Source organism: Lepidochelys olivacea (assembly GCF_965140295.1).
Source record: "Lepidochelys olivacea isolate rLepOli2 genome assembly, chromosome: 3".
Taxonomy (NCBI): domain Eukaryota; kingdom Metazoa; phylum Chordata; order Testudines; family Cheloniidae; genus Lepidochelys; species Lepidochelys olivacea.
Window position 1 is genome coordinate 111,336,194 of NC_140413.1, and position 22,383 is coordinate 111,358,576.

Below are 22,383 nucleotides of genomic sequence, written 5' to 3' on the forward strand. Positions count from 1 at the left end.
GAGTATGCACGGTTAGAATCAACCCATTGTTGTCATGTTCCCTGGGTTTGTTTGGAAAAAGCCAGAGTCTGCCTGGTGCCCGTTGGTCAGCAAACCAGCCATCAAAAAGTTGATTTCTGACAGGAATAAGGGGTGCTAGCAAGCACTGTGAGCAACAGCAAGTAATGAATGGGCCCCTGGACTGACTGTGCTAACATCCTCACATGACAGATTCTACAGATCTAGGTTGGTTTGCTGCTGCCTACAACAAATGCATGTAGGAGACATCATTCCAATGGATGGGGTGCTGGACTGGACATCAGAAGGTCTGGGTACTATTCTTGGCTCTGCCTTTGAGTGACCTTTGGCAAGTCTGCTTCTCTGTGTCCCTTTCCATTCTTTGTCCTGTCTGTAAGCTCTTCTGTCTCACTGTGGGACTGACCAAAGCACACTGAATTCAATGAAAAGTCTCCCATTAACTTCAGTTGGCTTTGGATCAGGCTCTGTTTGTAGAGCTCCCAGCACAGTGGGGGGTGGGGGGGAGGGGCTGATCTCTTTTGGGGTTTCTAGGTGTGACTGTGATACAAATAAGAAATAATAATAATTATACACATTCCTTATTTACAATATCTTCACTTCCACTTTCTCTTTCAGAAAGTTTGTTTTTTCAAACATTTTACCAACTATTTTTTCTGCTGTGAAACTAGCACCCCTGCTTCTAGTTAACGCTAAGTGTAACTGGTGGAGTAACTTTGTCGATTTTTGGTTTTTCATAGCTATATGGTTTCCTGAAACAGTCATGCCTGAGCTGCTACTCGGCAAGAGACTCAAGGAGTTGACTTCTCCAAATGTAATCTAGAAAATGCTGATTCTTTATACCTGGGATGGATGAGAGGTGATTTATAGCCACAAAAGCAGAAGTACACTACAGTTTAGCAGGCAAGCCAGCAGAATAATCCCACTATCTCAGTTCCATAGAACAGGAGGCCTCAGAACGAAGGATGGGAAGAGAGCAAATCTGGCCATCTGACTTAGTTCCAAAACAGAGCTGGACTTGGCTTCAGTTTCAGCTGGCCCAATTCCAACTGACTACAATGAGTAGTGATATATTAATAGTAAACAAATTGGAATAAAAATCAAAACACTCTTTCAAGTAATCAGGTGTCACTCACTTGGACTGAGATGTCATAAACCTACCAGCTCTGCAGGCGCCCATGAAACCTTGCAGGGTAAATAAGACTGGAATTTCTAAGTTAAAAAAACAAGCAGGGGGAAAAAAATCCCTTCAGACCTTCTTTATACATTAGAAAGAAGCAAGAGGGTACAGGATCATTATATCCCCTTGCCCTTTTTATAGGTCCCTTTTAACATGTTTTCTAATACAGACATTTCAGTCTGAAAACCAGGAGATGTCTACATGCAGTTTACTCAGAGCAATCCCATTCACTGAAACTGCTTAACAATGTGTAGCACAGGTTACATCTGTCAGACACCTCAGCAACATGCGGTGTAAAGAAAAGGATTAGGAACACAGCATTGCTTAACGACTAGCTTACCGGAATGTTCCCCAGTGATTTCCCCAATGGCTTAGCAAAAAGTAATGAACATTTCACAACAGTTTAAAAGAAAAGGAAAAATGTTTTCGTAAATATTGTAATATATGCTGTTATTTCAGTTCCCAGGTAATTCAGAACAATTTTGTATTTAAAAAAAGAGAGATTAAGAGAAATTTTAAGAGACAATCAACATATTTAACACCAAAACATGATTTCAAAATAAAAGGCTGCTGACAGAGACGTGTAGTTCTTCAGGGACCAAAGGCACAATATGTTTCCTGCTGTGTTAAGGTACCGATAAGTTATCAGAGAGGAAAAATATATTGCACAATAAAATTAGAGGTGATGCAGCAGCATGTGATATAAAAACCCAGAATGAGTAATCTGACTAGAAGAGATACCAGCCTCAGATTTTCTATGTGGCAGCATTCAGTGTTTTCTTTACACCTTTTCACTCAGCAATTTGCTTTTAATTTTTCGTTAATCTAGTTTAGGACTGAATTCCTCCATGACAGAACACCCACCCACATGGCGCCTAATCAAACACCTGTTGAAGTCACTGGATCAAGTGCTAGAGGCATAACCACGAGACTGAAATGTTCTAGTCTGGATTAGAAACAAAATCCAGAAGCTCTGATATTTCACAAAGTAAAAATATTGAATCCCAGTGGAGAAATTGTGTTACTGTTCGGGGAGGAGCACTTGGGAGGGGGCGAAACCTTACATCAGATTTGGAGTATGACAGGGAAAAAACAGATTTTTTTGGCATATATTCCTTTCTTTAAATTTAATTTCTTTACAAATCTCTTCACTGTAGCCTGCTAGTGTATAAAATGATTAGTTCCAGTTTTCTCTTAACAAAGCAATTCAGTTAGCATCTCAGAATGGAGAGGGAGTATCATTAAATTACAATATAAGAACTCCAACAATTTGTGAGTATCTGACTCATGTTATTTTATAAAATACAAGTTGATTTATACATAGAAGAATGCACATGCTAGCTCAACATTGATGCCCAAAACTAATTAAAACATACACAGCAACAGAATAGTAGTAACTGCAATTCAAACAAAGCTCCATGTCAGGATTAATTTAAAGCTTAATTGTAAATGCACAGTGCTTACACTTACCAACCGATCACATAATGGGGACATATTTAATGCTGGTACAACTAACCATTACATTCTAATACATTTATTTATTTAGATTTAAAATACTAAAAAGATGCCTATCCAAGGCTTTCGATGCCCTAACATTTTTAACAAAACAATAAAGTCGTATATGAAAGTAATTCAGGTGCAAGCCAGGAAAAACAAAGGTTTCTAAATATTATCTCAGTTAAACTCAATCGCATCTACACCCACATATACCAATCTGATGCCTAGTGAGTACGATTTGGAAAGCATGCCATGTCCTGTGCACACAGAGCTTGAGTCTGATCTCACATTGGTTTGAAGCCAGTGTAGTTACTCCAGTGCAAGTGCAGAACTTGGCCCACGCTTGTTCGGAATTCCCCATGGAAATGCTTTTGTTGTGTGTGAATTAATGGTAACATTTTTCTTTTTCAAAAACTCACCCTCCCCGATGCCAGCGTCCTTTGCTGGAGTTAAAGAAGTCAGCAGAGAAACGGTCAGGAAAGCAGCAAAGAGCATCTTAAACACTACACTCAGAACTAGAGATCCTTCAAACAGCTCAAAGTCAGGAACCCCCTAAGTATCTCTTGCCCTTTCAGTCCCTTTACTTGGCTGGAATAACTAGCTCAATGGGGGGTGACTTTCCTCAAGACTTTCACATTGTGGGTAAGTTTCTAGTTTTGTTTTTTGTTGTAAACCTCTTCACAGAAATGACCACCTCCCAGCGAACGGCTGAATGGGGTCCTGTGCCCAACAATGGGATTCCTAATGTACACAGAGATAGTCAGTGGAAACCAAGATTACTCACAAATCAATTTCTACCTAGTTTAGGACTGAATTCCTCCAAGACAGAAAACTCCCCCCCCCACACACATTTTTGTCTTTTACTATAGCAGCAGCAGAGTTCATTCTTTGTTAGGCAGGAGTCTAGCCTCCTGTAGACATCGCTCACGTCGCTGATTCCTTTGGCGTTTTATACCCTTGCATTTTGCTTTGCAGGCTGCTCATGGGAGCTGTGAATGATTTAGAGGCACCTATCCTTGTTGGAAACACGTAACAAAGAAGCCCAAAGCATTTTGTGCTATCTCCCCCTCCCCCGAAAATATAATGATCCTTTGAAGAGAGGCAATTTTTTGATGAAGGAAATTTGTTTTAATGTTTTTTTTTTTGAATGCTACATAGAAAATCACAGTTTCAAGAGTCCTTACTAAGAACGTATATGAAAGAATAATGGTCACATGGCCACCAGTTACTGGAGTTGAAATATTTATGATACAGTCCTGTTGTGAGCTACCAAAGGGAGCCAGACTCCCGCTCTGCAGCCTGTATGCTCCCATACAGTGGAATTGCAGTGGTTCTTTGCTTTTTAAGCCTTGTGCTGACATGCAAGTTTGCAAGGTGCAAGATTTCATTTTGTGGGGGACAGTTGTGAGATTTGCAGCCTCATCCCATCAAGATGGCTGTACAGTCACTGCAGAGAATGACTTGTAAGGCTAATGCATCTGTTTTAAGGACAAAGTCTATAATTTTATTGTGGGGTGCTATACATTTGTACTGCATGGTGTTTTGCTATTACACTCACAAATCTGCAGTATGGGTTTGGCCAACAAGTGCCAGAGTAGTTATCACATGCATTGTTAAAGTACCCGTCACTATGGCAAACCTATACAAATGGGGTTATTTTCCTCAACAGCTGCAAAGCCCTTTACGTTTCCAGTAATTCTGTTTGTTTCCACTAAGAAAATAACTATAGTCTTGATTATAAATGCAAGTAAAATATGGCTTGATAAACGTTCATATTCAGCTTTTTATGATCCCTGTTGCCAATGAATGTGTTACCTATGAAAAACACATTATTCATTGTTCATAGCTGAGGGCTGGATCATTCTTACCATGGGAGAGGACCTGGGGGGAGGAAATTGCTACAAGGATTCAATGGTTCTCTTCCACTGTTCTATCAAGAGTGGGTTCTGCCCTCCAGCAGGGTAGGTCACAGGACCAGCCCTGAACCTGACGGATGACCAGGGACCTAAGGGAGGCCCCATGCCTCTTCACTGGCTGAATGGGGCTCTCCTGGCTTGTTACCAGCTGCAGTGCCAGGGTTGCCTCCTTGTTACAGCTGCTTCCAGACCCAAGGAGTTGGAAGGGCTCTGTGGAAATGACAATATAGTTCCAAGCTATGTTTAAGTTTTACTGGGACTCACCAAGAGACTGAGAAGGGACAACATGCATTGCCCCAGCTGACCCATTTTCCTTTCTCTCTCCTGATGTGAACCAGATCTACAACATGCTCCCCCTAGAGTATGGAGAACAGTGCCACAAAGGCAGCTAATCATCCCCCTTTTGATTTTGGAGCAGGTCATCCATACGAAAGAGCCCCTAAGTGCACAGAGGTGGGAGGCTGATATCCGAAATGTCAAGGACAAATCCTACACTCTTTACTCAGATTAAATCCCCATTGTCTAAAGAGTGCAGGATTCGACCTGATGTTAGGAAACCATTGCAGAGCAAAGCTACTTGCTGTGCACCCGCATCCATCATTCTTAAGCTTTCTTTCATTGGTGTTGGAATCAGCTAGAAGATACTATGGCTGGAATAATGATCCACTCCCTACACGCACAGCAGCTGGTAAAGTAACAGTGTAGGCCTGATGTAAGTGGGAAGAGGAAGAATTAAACCCATTTGCCTTTCCTCTAGGCAAACTTCCTCCTTTTGTCACCAGGAATTGCCCCTCCTCTCCCCCCCCCCCCCCCCCGTTAATCTACATGAGTCTGAAAGCTCTCTCTGAGCAAAGACTTTGCATTCACGTTAGCTAGGTTACCAAGGTGATAAAGAAAAAGCCGTTCCCAGGAACCATGGCTCCAGTTCAGCGTTGTCTCCATCAAATCCAAGCTACTGCTGGATTTAAGTACAGTCCCCTTTGTCTCACACATCAGATTAGTTAGATCTATATGTCACTATTTGTCCACTGTACTCATGTCTGGGCTGAAAATACGAATTTAGCTCCCAGCACAATTTAACAGGCGGTACAAACAAACAAAACCCCTCAACTAAAGAAGGAGCAAGAAAGATGTCAGTCTAGTTGCTTTTATGTTGCATCCTTTCCCTGTTTCCTTAGCTGCAGCTTGTTTCTTTTGGTTACAAACTTGTCTTATGTGTGCCCAAAGACCTTATACAGCAATGGCACAGTATCAATAATTGTAATTATTAAGATAATATTATGCAACATGTAGGAAAGGGCCATGTCAATGAGAATTATTCACAGCTGTGTGTGTTGAACATGTGTGTGCTTGTGTGAGGTGACCTATACAGGAATGGGTCAGGGTTAAGTGGTGGGGGAGGGAATGTATGTATCTTGGTATTGTTAAGTGTCTAGCATTTGGATACCTAAATAAAATAAACTATAACAATGTCCCAAGTAAATAAGGAAAATGTAATTTTAATGGAAATGTTTGTTCTTATTTCTTTTTAGAAACGGGAACTTCATTTAAGCGGCTTGATGGGGCCAAATCCATTCCTCTGCTTTTTTGAAGCATCTGATATAGTGGCAGTGGTCTCAACTTAAACATAGAAATGTGGGGCTGGAAGAGACCTCAAGAGGGCCTTAAGTGCAGCCTCCTGTGCTGAGGCAAGGCCAAATAAACCTAGACTACCCCTACAGATGTTTGTCCAACTGCCATTAAAAATCTCCAACAAGGGGGATTTTACAACCTCCCTTGGAAGCCTATTCTAGAGTTTAAGTACTCTTCTATTAAGAAAGTTTTTCCTAATATGTAAGCTAAACCTCTCTTGCTACAGATTAAGCCCATTATTTCTTGACCTATCTTCAGTGGATACAGAAAACAACTGACCACAGTCCTCTTCAGAACAGCCCTTAACATATTTGAACAGAGTGTTATATAATTTCCCCTTCAGTTGTCTTTCCTCAAGACTAAACCTGCCCAGTATTTAGAAAACCTGACCTGTGAGGAAAAATTTACAAACGTTTTATCATTGTTGATGCTCTCCTCTGGACTTGAATTTGTCCACACCTTTCCTGAAGCGTGGCACCTAGAATTGGACACAGTACTACATCTGAGACCTCACCAGTGCCAAATAGAGCAGGACAAATTACCTTCCATATCTTAGATACAACACTCCTGGTACTGTACCCCAGAATATTATCCTTTTTCACAACCGCATCACATTGTGGACTCATGTTCAATTTATGATCTACTATAATGCCCAGATCCTTTTCATCAGTACGACCTGGCCAGTCATTCCCCATTTTGTAGTTATGCATCTGATTTTTCCTTCCCAAGAGAAGTAATTTGTGCTTATCTTTATTGAATTTAATCTTGTTGATTTCAGACCAATTCTCCCAAATTGCCAAGGTCGTTTTGAACTTGAATCCTGTCCTCCAAAGTGCTTACATCGTCCCAGGTTAATGTCATCCGCAAATTTTATAGACATACTCTCCACTCCATTATCCAAGTCATTAATGAAAATACTGAATAGTACCAGACCCAGGACCAACCCCCGCTGGCCCCACTAGATACACCTTCCCAGTCTGACAGTGAACCATTCACTGATTACTTTTTGAGTACAGTCTTTCAACCAGTTGTGTACATACCTTACAGTAACTTCATCTAACCCCACTTCCCTGGTTTGCTTATGAGAATGTCACGTGAGACTGTGTCAAAAACCTAACTAAAAATCAAGATATATTGGATCTACTGCTTCCCACCAGTAATCCTCTCAAAGAAGAAAATTAGGTTGGATTATCATGATAAACTGGTTCTTTAAATATCCTATGATGAATTTCATCAGGCCCTGCTGATTTGAATACATCTAACTTACCTAAATATTCTTTAACCTGTTCTTTCCCAATTTAGATTGTGTTCCTTCCCCATTCCTTCCTTAATCATAGAATCATAGAATATCAGGGTTGGAAGGACCCCAGAAGGTCATCTAGTCCAACCCCCTGCTCAAAGCAGGACCAATTCCCAGTTAAATCATCCCAGCCAGGGCTTTGTCAAGCCTGACCTTAAAAACCTCTAAGGAAGGAGATTCTACTACCTCCCTAGGTAACGCATTCCAGTGTTTCACCACCCTCTTAGTGAAAAAGTTTTTCCTAATATCCAATCTAAACCTCCCCCACTGCAACTTGAGACCATTACTCCTCGTTCTGTCATCTGCTACCATTGAGAACAGTCTAGAGCCATCCTCTTTGGAATCCCCTTTCAGGTAGTTGAAAGCAGCTATCAAATCCCCCCTCATTCTTCTCTTCTGCAGGCTAAACAATCCCAGCTCCCTCAGCCTCTCCTCATAACTCATGTGTTCCAGTCCCCTAATCATTTTTGTTGCCCTTCGCTGGACTCTCCAATTTATCCACATCCTTCTTGAAGTGTGGGGCCCAAAACTGGACACAGTCCTCCAGATGAGGCCTCACCAATGTCGAATAGAGGGGAACGATCACGTCCCTCAATCTGCTCGCTATGCCCCTACTTATACATCCCAAAATGCCATTGGCCTTCTTGGCAACAAGGGCACACTGCTGACTCATATCCAGCTTCTCGTCCACTGTCACCCCTAGGTCCTTTTCCGCAGAACTGCTGCCTAGCCATTCGGTCCCTAGTCTGTAGCTGTGCATTGGGTTCTTCCGTCCTAAGTGCAGGACCCTGCACTTATCCTTATTGAACCTCATCAGATTTCTTTTGGCCCAATCCTCCAATTTGTCTAGGTCCTTCTATATCCTATCCCTCCCCTCCAGCGTATCTACCACTCCTCCCAGTTTAGTATCATCCGCAAATTTGCTGGGAGTGCAATCCACACCATCCTCCAGATCATTTATGAAGATATTGAACAAAACTGGCCCCAAGACCGACCCTTTTATTTGATTTTATCTAGAAATGGTCAGAGAGGTTAAGAGCTAAAGAGGATTGAACAGACTATTACATTTCTCAGAGGAGGTTGGTAGGTTTGTTTCTCTGAAGGAAATGCTGATAATTTCTGGTAGCAGTGAGCACAATTCTTAGTTAGTGGAGGATCTGTTTCATATTGGGGTTTGTTTGCCATGACCTCAAGCTTTGAGTACTTATGGCACCTTAGAGACTAACACATTTATTGGAGCATGAGCTTTTAAAGCTGTAGCTCACGAAAGCTCATGCTCAAATAAATTGGTTAGTCTCTAAGGTGCCACAAGTCCTCCTTTTCTTTTTGCGGATACAGACTAACACGGCTGCTACGCTGAAAGCTTTGAGTGTGATGGGATCAAATTCCAGCAGGAACAACAGGTAAAGCACACTGGTCTTAATTAAAGTAGCTTTTCTTTGCTTCTTTTAGTAGACGGCATAGTCCCAGAGAAGGTCTTTGTGTTGTAATCTGCATTGTAATCATCTGCCTATAGGCCTTTACCTAACAAAGTTAGTTGTTGAACTATGGTGATCTGTTGGTGTAAAGAGAAGGCCAAGGGACAAGCAGTTGTCCTGTCCTAGTAGCTCATCAGCCCTTTGGTTGTGTAGGTGGGTGATGGTTTTCCTAAGGCATGCTGGAAACTTAAGCTTTAAAAGATTTTGTGGGCAGACAGACTTTGGTGGTTCATTCCCTTAGTGCAGGGGTGGGCAAACTTTTTGGCCTGAGGGCTGCATCGGGTTTCTCAAATTGCCTGGAGGGCCGGTTAGGGAAGGCTGTGCCTCCCCAAACAGCCAGGCATGGCCCAGCCCCTGCCCCTGCCCCCTATCTGACCCCCCCACTTCTCACCCCGATGGCTCCCCTGGGACTCCTGACCCATCTGACCCCCCTACTTCTCACCCCAATGGCCCCCCAGGGACCCCTGCCCCATCCAACCACCCGTTCTCCCTGACCACCCCCACCACCCCATTCAACCCTGCCCCATCCAACCCCCCAGTCCCTGTCCCCTGACCGCTCCATCGAACCCCTCCTCTCCTTCATGACCGCTGCCCCCATTCAACCCTGTTCCCCACCCTCTGACCACTCCAACCCCTATCCACACCCCAACCTCCTCTGCCCCTAATCCCCCGCTGCTCCCTGTCCCCGCACTGTCTGGAGCAGCAGCGCGGCTGCACCAGGACAGGCAGCCACGCAGCACAGAGCACCGGGTCAGGCCGGGCTCTGCAGCCCTGCTGCCCAGAGTATTGCGCCTCACGGCAGTGTGGCTGCAGGGGAGGGGAGACAACCTCCCAGGCCAGGAGCTCAGGGGCCACGTGTAGTTTGTCCACCTCTGTCCTAGTGGAATGAAGGGAAGACAGTTTCACAGGGCTGAGATGGTGGTTGGACGACGAGATCAGGACACTTTGTGAGAGTTCCAATATCCACTCCTGAGCGGACAATAAGGTCCTGTTGTGTGAGTAGGTACAGAAATAGTTTCTGTGAAAGCCATTGTTTCCATGCAGGTTTAAAGCTGATGTCCTGGGTCCTCTCCATGTGCAAGTTGAGGTAACCAAGAACATGATACCATAAGCAGACCCTCCCCACACATACTTAGACCCAGAGCCTCCTATAAGGAAGAAAAACAGTAACAGACTTGATGAATCCAGTCGGGGCCCTCACTTAGCAGATCTAACTTAGAGGAGATGCACTAAGCATGAATATAGAAAATTCTGAAGTACATAGGCCATTCTGCAATTCATGCAAAGGAAATTCCACCCTAAAACATACATTTCAAAAATAGGTTATATTTATCAAAATATAAATCAGAGACTGGGACTTGAACAAAGCTGTGAGTCTAAATGATTACTTAATACTCAATTAATACTTAATTACTTAGCTGCCTCTCCAAGTCTTCAGATGATGATATTGTTGACGCTATGTAACAAGCTGGAAATATAAAGTGCTTAGATTGAAATTCAAAATTTGCTTCTGCAGTAAACAGAGAGACAGGCAAAGAGGAGACGTTATAGTCACAAAAAATGTATAGTGGGGTAACAATGGGTTAAACTTTTCTTTAAAAAAAGTTTCCACTCATCTACACTCTTTAGTTCCAATAAACTAGTTTTACAGTAGCTATTTAATAGATTGTGACTCATCTGCCCTAATGCCATTGACCAAACACACTCATTCTTTGTAAGAGATTAAGCAAGCTGGGGGGGTGAGTGAGGAGTGATTTCTTTGGGTTCCTTTTTCCTAGTGTGGGATTCCCATGGTCATGTACCATAAATGAGGGCTATTCTTGTAAACATCTTACATGTCCCAGACAACCAAAAAAGGAAGAAAAACACAGTGTACTGACACAGATGCTTTGCAGAGCAGTGTGTCAGCATGTATAAAACTAAAGAAGCTCTTGTATTTCAAGCAACAAGCGTTCTGATTAAAATTCAGAAATAGAATATTCTAGTTAATCATATTTTTCAGACTCTTCTGTTCACGTCCTTACCACAATTTAAGGGAATGTAAATTTTGAGCTCAAACTTTATCATATTGTTCAGTCCACCCAAAAAGTTTCTCCTCTAGTTTATCACAACATTTGTATTGGAGAAAATAACAGTGTACTTTCTCTAAAAAACAGCTGTATGGAGTGAAAGCCCAATTAAGGAAAATTTTTGTACATTTGCAGACAAAACAATGATCCTGGAAGAAATAATGCAGACACAGGGAGCATTAACTTGGTGCGAGTTGTTCTGAAGGGCATAAGGAAAGTGTTGGAAAGGAGTATGTGTGAACTGCCCCATGCAGATCCTGCAGGTGTGCTCTAAAAGGTACCTAGTTCACATTAACGTAGTCCACAAGATGAGGTACCTTTTAGACCATGCCAGAAGGGTCTATACAGGCCAGTTAGAGCACAACAACATGTTAGCGTGCGTTACAAATCACACCCTTCTGGCGCACTGTGCAGAGAAGCCCACCGTTTCAGCAAAGAAGTGAATGGGGAAAGAGAAAAACACACAGACACCAAATGAGTATAAAATGATGGGTAGCTTATTTTCTTTTTAAATTCTATAACAAAGGAACCCACATTCTTACAGCAAAGCAGTAAAGTAGTCATGGCTTCAAGAATTTTTTAAAATGTGTACAACTGATTCAGCTTTTTACTGTTATTTCAAGACCAATATACATATAAAAGGCATAATTTATCAAGATAACACTGCAGTAAGTGAACACGAAATCTAACTTGCAATGAAACTTCTGTTGTGTTACATAATCTACACGAATACCTAAAAAGGGCATTATGAATACCCAACTGGTTAGTAAAGAGTTTAAGTGTTAACAATAAGAGGTGCAATCCTTGAGAGTTAAATGCTGAGAACCCTAGAGCCCTTTCTATGAGGGTATTCATTCTCAATAAAGCTTTGTAGAGTAAAAAACTGAGAAGCAAAATACTCTGTTCAGTTTCTCTGATTCCACTTTCCCTTCCCCCAAAGTGAAGCTTTACTCGGAGTGAAATCCTGGCGCCATTGAAGACGGTGGCAAAACTCCTGTTAACTGGGGCCAAGATTTTACCCTCAAAAGTCCAGCTCAAATGTCCTTTGGAAATAAAATCCATTGTTTTGTATCGTGTGCAAAGTGCAATATCTCTCCAGTGCTATCAGAAAACATGCTGATAAGGACATAGCCACAGAATCAAATGAAAACAATTAAAACCCTTACTAATTCTAGCAATCCTAACAGAAGAAGGGTGTTTGATATCTACAGGAATTTATGACAGGTCAACTGATTTAATACAGATGCTATTACTAAGACGTGTCCCTTCTGATTTCACTGCGTCAAATCAAAGTTGTTTCACTCAAGTTCTTCAGTTTCTTCTGTGAAAAGGTCTGCCAGATCAGCCACTGTCAACACTGAGGCTTCTGACTGTTTCATGGAAGAGCTGGTGTGGCTGTAGGGAAAATTTGCACATGAGAGTTAGAGAACAGACTCTGCACAATAAAGAAAGAACATGCAGTTGTAGATTGTCTAAAATTTATACTACAGTGAACATCACAAAGGAAGATGACAAGGAAGGGTATGTATACAGTGTAGTTGTAGCTGTGTTGGTCCCAAGATATTTGAGACACAAGATGGGGGAGGTATTATCTTTTACTGGACCAACTTCTATTGGTGAGAGAGAAGCTTTCGAACCACACAGAGCTCTCCTTCAGGTCTGGGAAAAGTACTCTGAACATCACATCTAAACGCAAGGTGGAACAGATTGTTCAGCATAAGTAGTTAGTACATATTTTAAAGGACCATTTTAGGCAGAGTGGCCTATTAACTGCTCTGCAGTGATAGGACAAAAAGAGGGAGTTAGTAGGTTACAGACCACAATGATGCCTGCGTCAAATATTTACAAAACAATGGACAGCCCTCAGATATCCATCCCAAACACGCGGACAAACTTATCCATTTCATCCTCTCCCGTAACAATTTTACATTCAACAACAAACACTTTGTCCAAACCATGGGAATAGCTATATGCCAACCTCTTCATGGGCCACCTTGAAGAAGACAAATGCACCACAAAACCAATGATATACCTCAAACACACTGATGATAGTTTCTTCCTCTGGACAGATGGCTTAAACTCCCCTCATAGACTTCCACCACAATTTCAACAACCAATCCCAATCCATTAAACTCCACAATCAGTTTCAACAATGGATCCCTACAGACAATCATATACAAGAAAGAGGAGATCACACCTACTTTCAAAATTCCAGTATCCACCCCAAACACACCAACAAATCTGTTATCTACAGCCAGGCACTCAGATACCACAGAATAGGCTCCCAGAAGGTGGTCTGGGATATATATCTTAATACTCAGAACTGCCTTCACCAAAAAAGGACACTCCACCAGAGTAGCAGACCATCATGGAACGGGCCACACAAATACCCTGAGACCCTGCTTCAATACAGAAATAAACCTCCCTCCAGCTGCATGCCCCTAGGTGTCACAGACCACCCTACACTGGAACCCATATGGGGTATCAAACAACTACAACCTATACTCAATGGGGACCTAATCCTAAAAGAAATCTTTCCTGAACCCTCACTTCTGGGCTTCATACAACCCCCCAACCTCTCCAAGCTCATCATCAGAAGCAAGCTTCCCACAGATCAGGACACACCAACTGCCAGACAACAGATGCAAAACCTGCAGACATATCTCCACTGCTGTAATGATCAACACATTTCAAGATCCATGGATCTTACACGTGCCTATCACAACATGTGGTATACCCAGTGCTGTCCCGAGAGATTATGGTGCCCTACGCACCCCCCCTGTGGTGGAACCAGCCCTGGGCCTCCGACGGGGAGAGGGGTCCCAGGCCTCTGCACAGGAGGGGGTGGGGCTGCACCCAAGGGCTTTGGGAGGCAGGAGCAGCCCGTGCAGGAAGGCAGCAGGGGTCGGGCCCACCCCCACACTCATGGGGTGGTGGGAAGTGGAGCAATCTGGCCCCAGCCTGCTCCGCTCTGCTCCCAGGCTTGGGGGAAGGGGAGAAACCACCCCCGTAGCACTCACCAGCAGAGCAGCTGGGAGCTGGCATAGCATAGCGGGCTGGGGCCGGGTCATTCCACTTCCCGCCACCTGCTGAGTGCCTGACCCTGACCCCTGCTGCAGTCCCCCAGGATGCATAGCTCAGGGGACGGGATATGGGTGGGGGAAGGGGTGGAGCGGGGGCAGTAGCAGCTTTCCTGGGCCCTGCTGTGCACAGCCCATGAGGGACTGGCTCAGCTGCCTGGGGAGGATTGGGCTGGCCACAGCACACAGCTGCATAGAGCACCATGAAATTTGGGGCAATTTGGTGCCCCAAATTTCCTAGTGCCCTACGCAGCTGTGTAGTTTGTGTGTGGGTAGGGATGGCCCTGGGTATACCTCATCCAGTCCACTAAACGCTCCAATAGCAACCATGTGGGTGAAACCAGACAATCACTAGACTCTCAAATTAACTCACACAGGAAAACGATAAAAAACAAAAACACCCTATCATAGAATCATAGAATATCAGGGTTGGAAGGGACCTCAGGAGGTCATCTAGTCCAACCCCCTGCTCAAAGCAGGACCAATCCCCAACTAAATCATCCCAGCCAGGGCTTTGTCAAGCCTGACCTTAAAAACTTCTAAGGAAGGAGATTCCACCACCTCCCTAGGTAGCGCATTCCAGTGCTTCACCACCCTCCTAGTGAAAAACTTTTTCACAACATCCAACCTAAACCTCCCCCACTGCAACTTGAGACCATTACTCCTCGTTCTGTCTTCTGCTACCACTGAGAACAGTCTAGATCCATCCTCTTTGGAACCCCCTTTCAGGTAGTTGAAAGCAGCTATCAAATCCCCCCTCATTCTTCTCTTCCACAGACTAAACAATCCCAGTTCCCTCAGCCTCTCATAACTCATGTATTCCAGTCCCCTAATCATTTTTGTTGCCCCCCGCTAGATGTTTTCCAATTTTTCCACATCCTTCTTGTAGTGTGGGGCCCAAAACTGGACACAGTCCTCCAGATGAGCCCTGTCGAATAGAGGGGAACGATCACGTCCCTCGATCTGCTGGCAATGTCCCTACTTATACAGCCCAAAATGCCATTGGCCTTCTTGGCAACAAGGACACACTGTTGACTCATATCCAGCTTCTCGTCCACTGTAACCCCTAGGTCCTTTTCTGCAGAACGGCTGCCTAGCCATTTGGTCCCTAGTCTGTGGCAGTGCATGGGATTCTTCTGTCCTAAGTGCCGGACTCTGCACTTGTCCTTGTTGAACCTCATCAGATTTCTTTTGGCCCAATCCTCTAATTTGTCTAGGGCCCTCTGTATCCTATCCCTACCCCCCAGCATATCTACCTCTCCTCCCAGTTTAGTGTCATCTGCAAACTTGCTGAGGGTGCAATCCACACCGTCCTCCAGATTATTAATGAAGATATTGAAGAAAACTGGCCTGAGGACCGACCCTTGGGGCACTCCACTTGATACCTCATCCACAGAGCCAGTTATCTTGTCATAGAAGGCAATTAGATTATTTAGGCACGACTTGCCCTTGGTGAATCCATGCTGACTGTTCCTGATCACTTTCCTCTCCTCTAAGTGCTTCAGAATAGATTCCTTGAGGACTTGCTCCATGATTTTTCCAGGGACTGAGGTGAGGCTGACTGACCTGTAGTTCCCAGGATCCTCCTCCTTCCTGTTTTTAAAGATGGGCATAACAGTAGCCTTTTTCCAGTCATCCGGGACCTCCCCCGATCGCCATGAGTTTTCAAAGATAATGGCCAATAGCTCTGCAATCACATCCGCCAACTGCTTTAGTACTCTCGGATGCAGCGCATCCGGCCCCATGGACTTGTGCTCGTCCAGCTTTTCTAAATAGTTCCGAACCACTTCTTTCTCCACAGAGGGCTGGTCACCTCCTCCCCATGCTGTGCTGCCCAGTGCAGTAGTCTGGGAGCTGACCTTGTTCGTGAAGACAGAGGCAAAAAAAGCATTGGGTAAATTAGCTTTTTCCACATCTGCTGTCACTAGGTTGCCTCCCTCATTCAGTAAGGGGCCCACACTTTCTTTGACTTTCTTCTTGTTGCTAACATACCTGAAGAAACCCTTCTTGTTACTCGTAACATCTCTTGCTAGCTGCAACTCCAGGTGTGATTTGGCCTTCCCGATTTCACTCCTGCATGCCCGAGCAATATTTTTATACTCTTCCCTGGTCATTTGTCCAATCTTCCACTTCTTGTAAGCTTCTTTTTTGTGTTTAAGATCAGCAAGGATTTCACTGTTAAGCCAAGCTGGTCGCCTGCCATATTTACTTTTCTTTCTACATATCGGGATGGTTTGTTCCTGTAACCTCAATAAGGATTCTTTAAAATACAGCCAGCTCTCCTGGACTCCTTTCCCCCTCATGTTATTCTCCCAGGGGATCCTGCCCATCAGTTCCCTGAGGGAATCAAAGTCTGCTTTTCTGAAGTCCAGGGTCCGTATGTTGCTGCTCTCCTTGTGTCAGGATCCTGAACTTGACTATCTCATGGTCACTGCCTCCCAGATTCCCATCCACTTTTGCTTCCCCTACTAATTCTTCCCTGTTTGTGAGCAGGTCAAGAAGAGCTCTGCTCCTAGTTGGTTCCTCCAGCACTTGCACCAGGAAATTGTCCCCTACCCTTTCCAAAAACTTCCCGTATTGTCCGTGCACCACTGTATTGCTCTCCCAGCAGATATCAGGGTGATTAAAGTCTCCCATGAGAACCATTTGGTGAATGCTTTTCACAAAGTGATCACTATATCTGACTCATCAATCCTCCTCCTCAAAGAAAACCTGCACAACACTTTCAAAAGATTAACCTGGGAGCAGGGGTGGCAGGTTTGTAGAAATGTTGGTGGTGCTGGGTGCAGGCCGCCGGCTGGGTCAGGGATGCAGGAGGGGGTGAGGGATGCAGGCTCTGGGACGGAGTTTGGGTGTAGGCTCTGGGCTGGGGCAAGGGGTGGGGGGTGCAGGCTCTGGGAGGGAGTATGCAGGGCTGGGGTGCAGGCTCTGGGAGGGAGTTTTGGGGGTAGGATAGGGTGTGTGGGAAAGGGGTGGGGGTGAAGGCTCTGGGAGGGAGTTTGGGTGCAGGCTGGGGCAGGGGGTGGGTGTGCATGAGGGGGTGAGGGGCTTGGGGTGTGGCTGGGGATGAGGAGTTTGGGGTGTGGGGGGCTCAGGGCTAGGGCAGAGGGTTGGAGTGTGGGGTGAGGGCTGGAGATGAGGGGTTCATGATGCAGGAGGGGGCTCAGGGCTGGGGCAGAGGGTTAGGGTGCGGGGGGATGGAGGGTTTGGGGTGTGGGAAGGGCTCAAGGCTAGGGCAGAGGGAAGGAGTGTGTGGGGAGTGAGGGCTCTGTCTGAGGCTGGGGATGAGGGGTTTGGGGTGTTGGAGAGGCTCAGGGCTAGGGCAGAGGGTTGGGGTGCAGGGAGTGGGTGGGCTCTGGCTGGGGGTGCAGGTTCTGAGGTGGGGCAGGGCTGGGGATGAGTTTGGGGTGCAGGCAGGTGCCCTGGAGCTGCGGCCAGAGAGGAGGACTGCCCCCAAGCCCTCTTCCCACTGGCAGCAGTGAGCTCTGGGGGAGGGGCCCCCTCTCCCTCCCTCCCCATCTCTCCGCCCCCGGCAGCATACTCATTTCACACCACTGTCACTGCACATGCTCCTAGGGCCCCTCTCAGGTCCAATAAGCCCCCTCACCTCCCTTGTGGTGGGTGCTCTGGGCAGGGGGGAAAGGGGGGCTGCCGCCATCACATGTGCACCTCCTCTCCTGCTGTAGCCTCACTGGGGGTGAGGGATGGGGCTGCTCCTTGCCCAGCGGGGGGCAGGAGTGGTGACGGGGGGGAGGGGGAAGGCTGTGCTGGAGGAGGGTCCCGCTGGAAAAGAGAAGGGTCCGAGGCGGAAGGGGAGGGTAAGGGCAGCCTGCCCTGGCACTAGTGGGGCGGGGGGCACTAGGACCCTGTGGCGGCAGTTGATGCCGGGAGCCAGGAGAACAGAGGCAGGGTGGAGCTGCAGGGACACACTGGGGGGCCAGGGAGGTGCACAGGGGCAGCAAGTGGAGGCTGGGGGACACTTGGGGGAGGTGCAGGGGGTGGCAGGTGTGGCCGAGGGAGAGACCCGGCCCCGAACATTGGTGGAGCTGGGCCCCCGGGCCCTGACTATTGCTGGAGCCCGGCCACCAGGGGCCCATACAACTCGCCGCCCCTGCCTGGGAGTTTAAATTCATAACTCTCACTCCATGATTTTTCATGTCTAGGAACAGAGACACTGGATTTACGGCTTATTACAACAATCTGTAACCCACTAACTCCCTCTTTTTGTCCTAGGACTGCAGAGTTGTTAATGGGCCACTCCACCTTGAATGGTTCCTTAGAATTTGTGCTAAACAATCTGCGTCACCTTGCATTTAGCTGTGACACTTGTCCCAGAATACCTTCCAGAAGGACCAGAAGAGGAGCTCTGTGAGGCTCATTAGCTTGCATCTCTCACCAGCAGAAGTTGATCCAATGAAACATATTACCTCACCCATCTTGTCTCTTTAAGGAAGGGTATGGTTATTACCATGCTCAACCAAAGCAGTATGAACCATCCTGTTCATTATGTGGAGACTATCTTACAGAAGATTTAGTTGGGGACTGGTCCTGCTTTGAGCAGGGGGTTGGACTAGATGACCTCCTGAGGTCCCTTCCAACCCTGATATTCTATGATTCTATGAATCGCATGAGGTCTTCTCACTAGGCAATTTTAAAGACAAAGCAATTAAAGTAGTTTGATCAGGTATTTTGTTGTTCATATTATTCACTACAACTCAGATTAAGAGCACAAGAATTGCCATACTGGATCAGACCCAAATTCCATCTAGTCCAGGACCCTGTCTGACAGTGACCAGTAACCACATGCTTCAGAAGAAGGTGGAATAATCTGTCCCTAGCATGAGATCCTGATCTCTAATAGTAAGAGACTGATGTAAACCCTGCTTTGTACATCCTCCCAAACTACCACAAGTAATAAAAAGACTGGAATCTGAACTCATCTGGTGATTTTGTTGTTTGGGCAAGCAGCATAATACAGTAGTTTTGCTCCTCTGCAGCTATATTGGATCTGCAGTTCTTCTAGTCACATAAGCTTGGTTCTGTGAACTAAATGGAGGGAACTGTGCAGTTAAAGGGTTTATTTTTTCATAACTTTTGACTATCACTATGCTGTACGACTAGAAATTCTCACCTTGTATTTGTTTGCAGGGGTAAGGGTATGAGGGGTAGGGCATCATCCTTATCTTTGTAAGTATCAGTTTTCCACATCTGTACCATTCTAATGTTTTCGCATGTAAAAATTCAAATAATTTGTCCAATGGTTAAACAACATGATTAACAGCAAACATTTGGGAAGGAATATTAAATCTCATGCTTCAGGGTTTACGTCAGTCTCTTACCATTAGAGATAATTAAAATGCCTGGCTAGTAAGGGTTTTCCCCCCCCCCCCAAAAAAGAAGAGTCTAGTGTATACCAGAAATGTAACATCCACATCACATCGGTTTGTTATCTAGCCAATACAAGATTTGTCCAAATGCCAGCTTTTAAAGCATAACCTGGTACACATTTGTACCATTCTAATCTTTTTGCATGTAAAAATTCAAATAATTGTCCAATGCTTAAACAACATTATTAATAGCAAAACCCCATACACCTTAGGTCTAGTTCACCATTGCATTAGTCCAGTTTTATGATAGTGTAATTTCACTGATTTTTGTGCAATTACACTAGTGTAAAACTGGAGTACTGCAGACATGAATCTGGTCTCACATTTATGGTTATTCAGCACACATATACCTGACTGGTTCATGTCCTTGCAGACATCTGGTCTCTTAATTAAAATGTCTGGCCAGTAACTGCACTTATTTACATTGTGTTTCTGTTTCAAATTACTGAATACCAAATCCAGGTTAAAGTGTCAATTTTTTCAAGCTTTGCTGAAAACATTTTGGGACTTTAGTCAAAACCTCACAACTATAGTGAATACACCTCTTAAACAAACAGAGTGAATGCAGGGTGTATGTATGAATATGACTTTCATTTCAGTGCAGTAATGCTTTTTAGCTCCCCCCCCGCCCAAAAAAAAAAAAAGTACCTTCTCTCTACAGTTTTCAGCATCATCTGCATTCTCTCTTCTATTGTTGCTTTTATCAGGAACCTGTGAACAATGGTGGGCCTGCATGTGTTAAAAAAATAAAATTGAGCACTGGTATATTGTCATAGGACTGGCAAGAAGTTTAGGCCCAAATTTTCACCTCCCTACAAATTATTTTAACCTTGTTGAAAGTGTCCTCTGGATTTTAAAGGCCCAATCCTGTAAGGTGCTGAGCAACCTCTACTGAGAGTAAAGGGTGTTCAGCACCTCCCACCACTCAAATAGCTACTTTGCAAGATCAGGCCCTCAATGATCATCAAAATAATTAAATAAAACCCTAATAGACATTGGATAAAATTCTGCTCTCACTTTTACTAGTAACAATAAAAAGGGTTCATTATGTGCACACCCTGCTTAGGGAGCTCAGAGACATGACTCCTTCTGTAACTCCCAGGGCCAGATTAACTCATCACTTGGTCCCAATCAAACATATACTTCTGGGCCCCTACCCTGTTGGAGAAGTAGTTTCTTTACCCAGTGCCCTCCTTGGAAATGGCAAACGAGCCTCAGCTGTGTGGGAGGAATATCTCTGCCCACTCATCCACTGATGTGGGGATGCACATGAACTGAAAGAACTTCATTCACTTGATTCAGAGTAGCAGCTGTGTTAGTCTGTATCCACAAAAAGAAAAGGAGTGATTGGTAGGATTGCCAACCCTCCAGGTTTGACCTGGAGTCTCCAGGAATTAAAAATTAATCTTTAATTAAAGATTATGTCATGTGATGAAATCTCCAGAAATACATCCGACCAAAACTGGCAACCCAAGTGATTGATGTTGTGATCTGGCACAAAGTGGTACAACATCATGTGAAGTTCTTTCAGTTCGCATGCAAATCTGCATCAGCAAATATATATATATATATATATATATATATATAAAAAATAAAAATAAATAAATAAATAAAATAAAGTGGGGGCCCTGGCCCAGGGACATGCCCAGTTTACCTATGCATTAATCCAGCCCAGGTAACTCCTCAGCACACAGGGGGACCACTCCTGCAGTTACACCCCTTCAGGGAATGTGGCCTGCTCCTCCTTGTATGTTGGGCCTGCTCCATAGACTAGCATGGTATGTGGATGGGAGAAAAGTCCTGCCTTCTCCCGGCCCACTTTGGGGTGATGTACACATGGAATGGGGACATGGAGGAAGCATCTCCTGAACTTCCTTGAGTAAAGGGATTGTGACAGGCTCCTCGCATGTTGTCTTGAAGAGCCCCCTTTATGAGGGCCAGTAATGAACTCAGTCCATTGTTTGTATAGGACCTACAATGTTGCTTTTGAGCCCGTCCAAGAAAGTGAGCTCCAGGTAATGACTAATTAAACATCATTTTCAGAGCTGTGCTGACATCGCTAATGCAGAAGACAAGCAAATATTTTGTTCGGTTTCTTATGTGCCATATAAAAAAGGGTAAAAAAATCTGATTGGCAAATGGAGAACAACAAAGCTAAAGGAAAAGAAAAAGAATTTTCAAGGTCCTGAGTGGGTGAAACAGAGCAGAGTAAAAATCAAAAGTTAATATCTATGAAAATAGCTGTACATCCTTCTGACAATACATTTTTTTTCAGATTAGGAATTTATATTAGAAAATGAAAAGCGCTAAACACTACTCAGAACCTGATTCAAAGTCCATTTAAGTAATGGGATTCTTTCAAGCCCTAAAGTAAAATGTACTAGAAAAAGCCAATAGAACTACTCATGTGGGTGAAAGGGAAGCATAAGCACATGCCTATGCAGGGTAGGGGTCTAAATCTGGAATAACTCCAGATATATGCTGGTGAAACAACATAATTTGGCCCTTACTACACATTTAACTTATACATTGTTCTCTTCTTGACTCAAGGCTCCTTACAGTTTTATTTTCATTATCGTTTTATTAAAGTGTACAACACAACATATTGTTGCTGCTGGTGCTGCCTCATTTTCTGCCATGCCTTGACATGTCAGTACCAGCACCATGTGAAATTACAGTGCAGGCTGTTGCTATTCATCTGATCTTCATCCCCACAGCTGAGTCAAAATATTTAGCACCACACCCAAATATCCATTTACTCATGCATTCACTCTCACACATGACGACTCCTGCAACTCCCTCCGCCCCAAACAAAAACATACATTATCT

The 22,383-nt window shown here is 44.6% G+C and overlaps 2 protein-coding genes across 3 annotated transcripts in view; both read right to left on the reverse strand.

The window, feature by feature from the left end:
* Positions 1-3,212, reverse strand: part of LOC311518638 (alpha-tectorin-like) — a 39,611-nt gene extending 36,399 nt beyond the window's left edge. The window contains exon 1 of the mRNA XM_084624620.1: positions 3,112-3,212. Coding sequence (XP_084480746.1) covers positions 3,112-3,187 — 76 coding nt within the window. The 5' untranslated portion in view covers positions 3,188-3,212. The remainder of the gene's footprint in view (positions 1-3,111) is intronic.
* Positions 3,213-11,589: 8,377 nt separating this feature from the next.
* Positions 11,590-22,383, reverse strand: part of SHPRH (SNF2 histone linker PHD RING helicase) — a 143,035-nt gene continuing 132,241 nt past the window's right edge. For both annotated transcript variants that reach the window (XM_084624118.1, XM_084624119.1), the window contains exons 29-30: positions 20,203-20,283; positions 11,590-12,482 (exon numbers count right to left, since the gene is read on the reverse strand). In XM_084624118.1, coding sequence (XP_084480244.1) covers positions 12,386-12,482; positions 20,203-20,283 — 178 coding nt within the window. In that variant the 3' untranslated portion in view covers positions 11,590-12,385. The remainder of the gene's footprint in view (positions 12,483-20,202; positions 20,284-22,383) is intronic.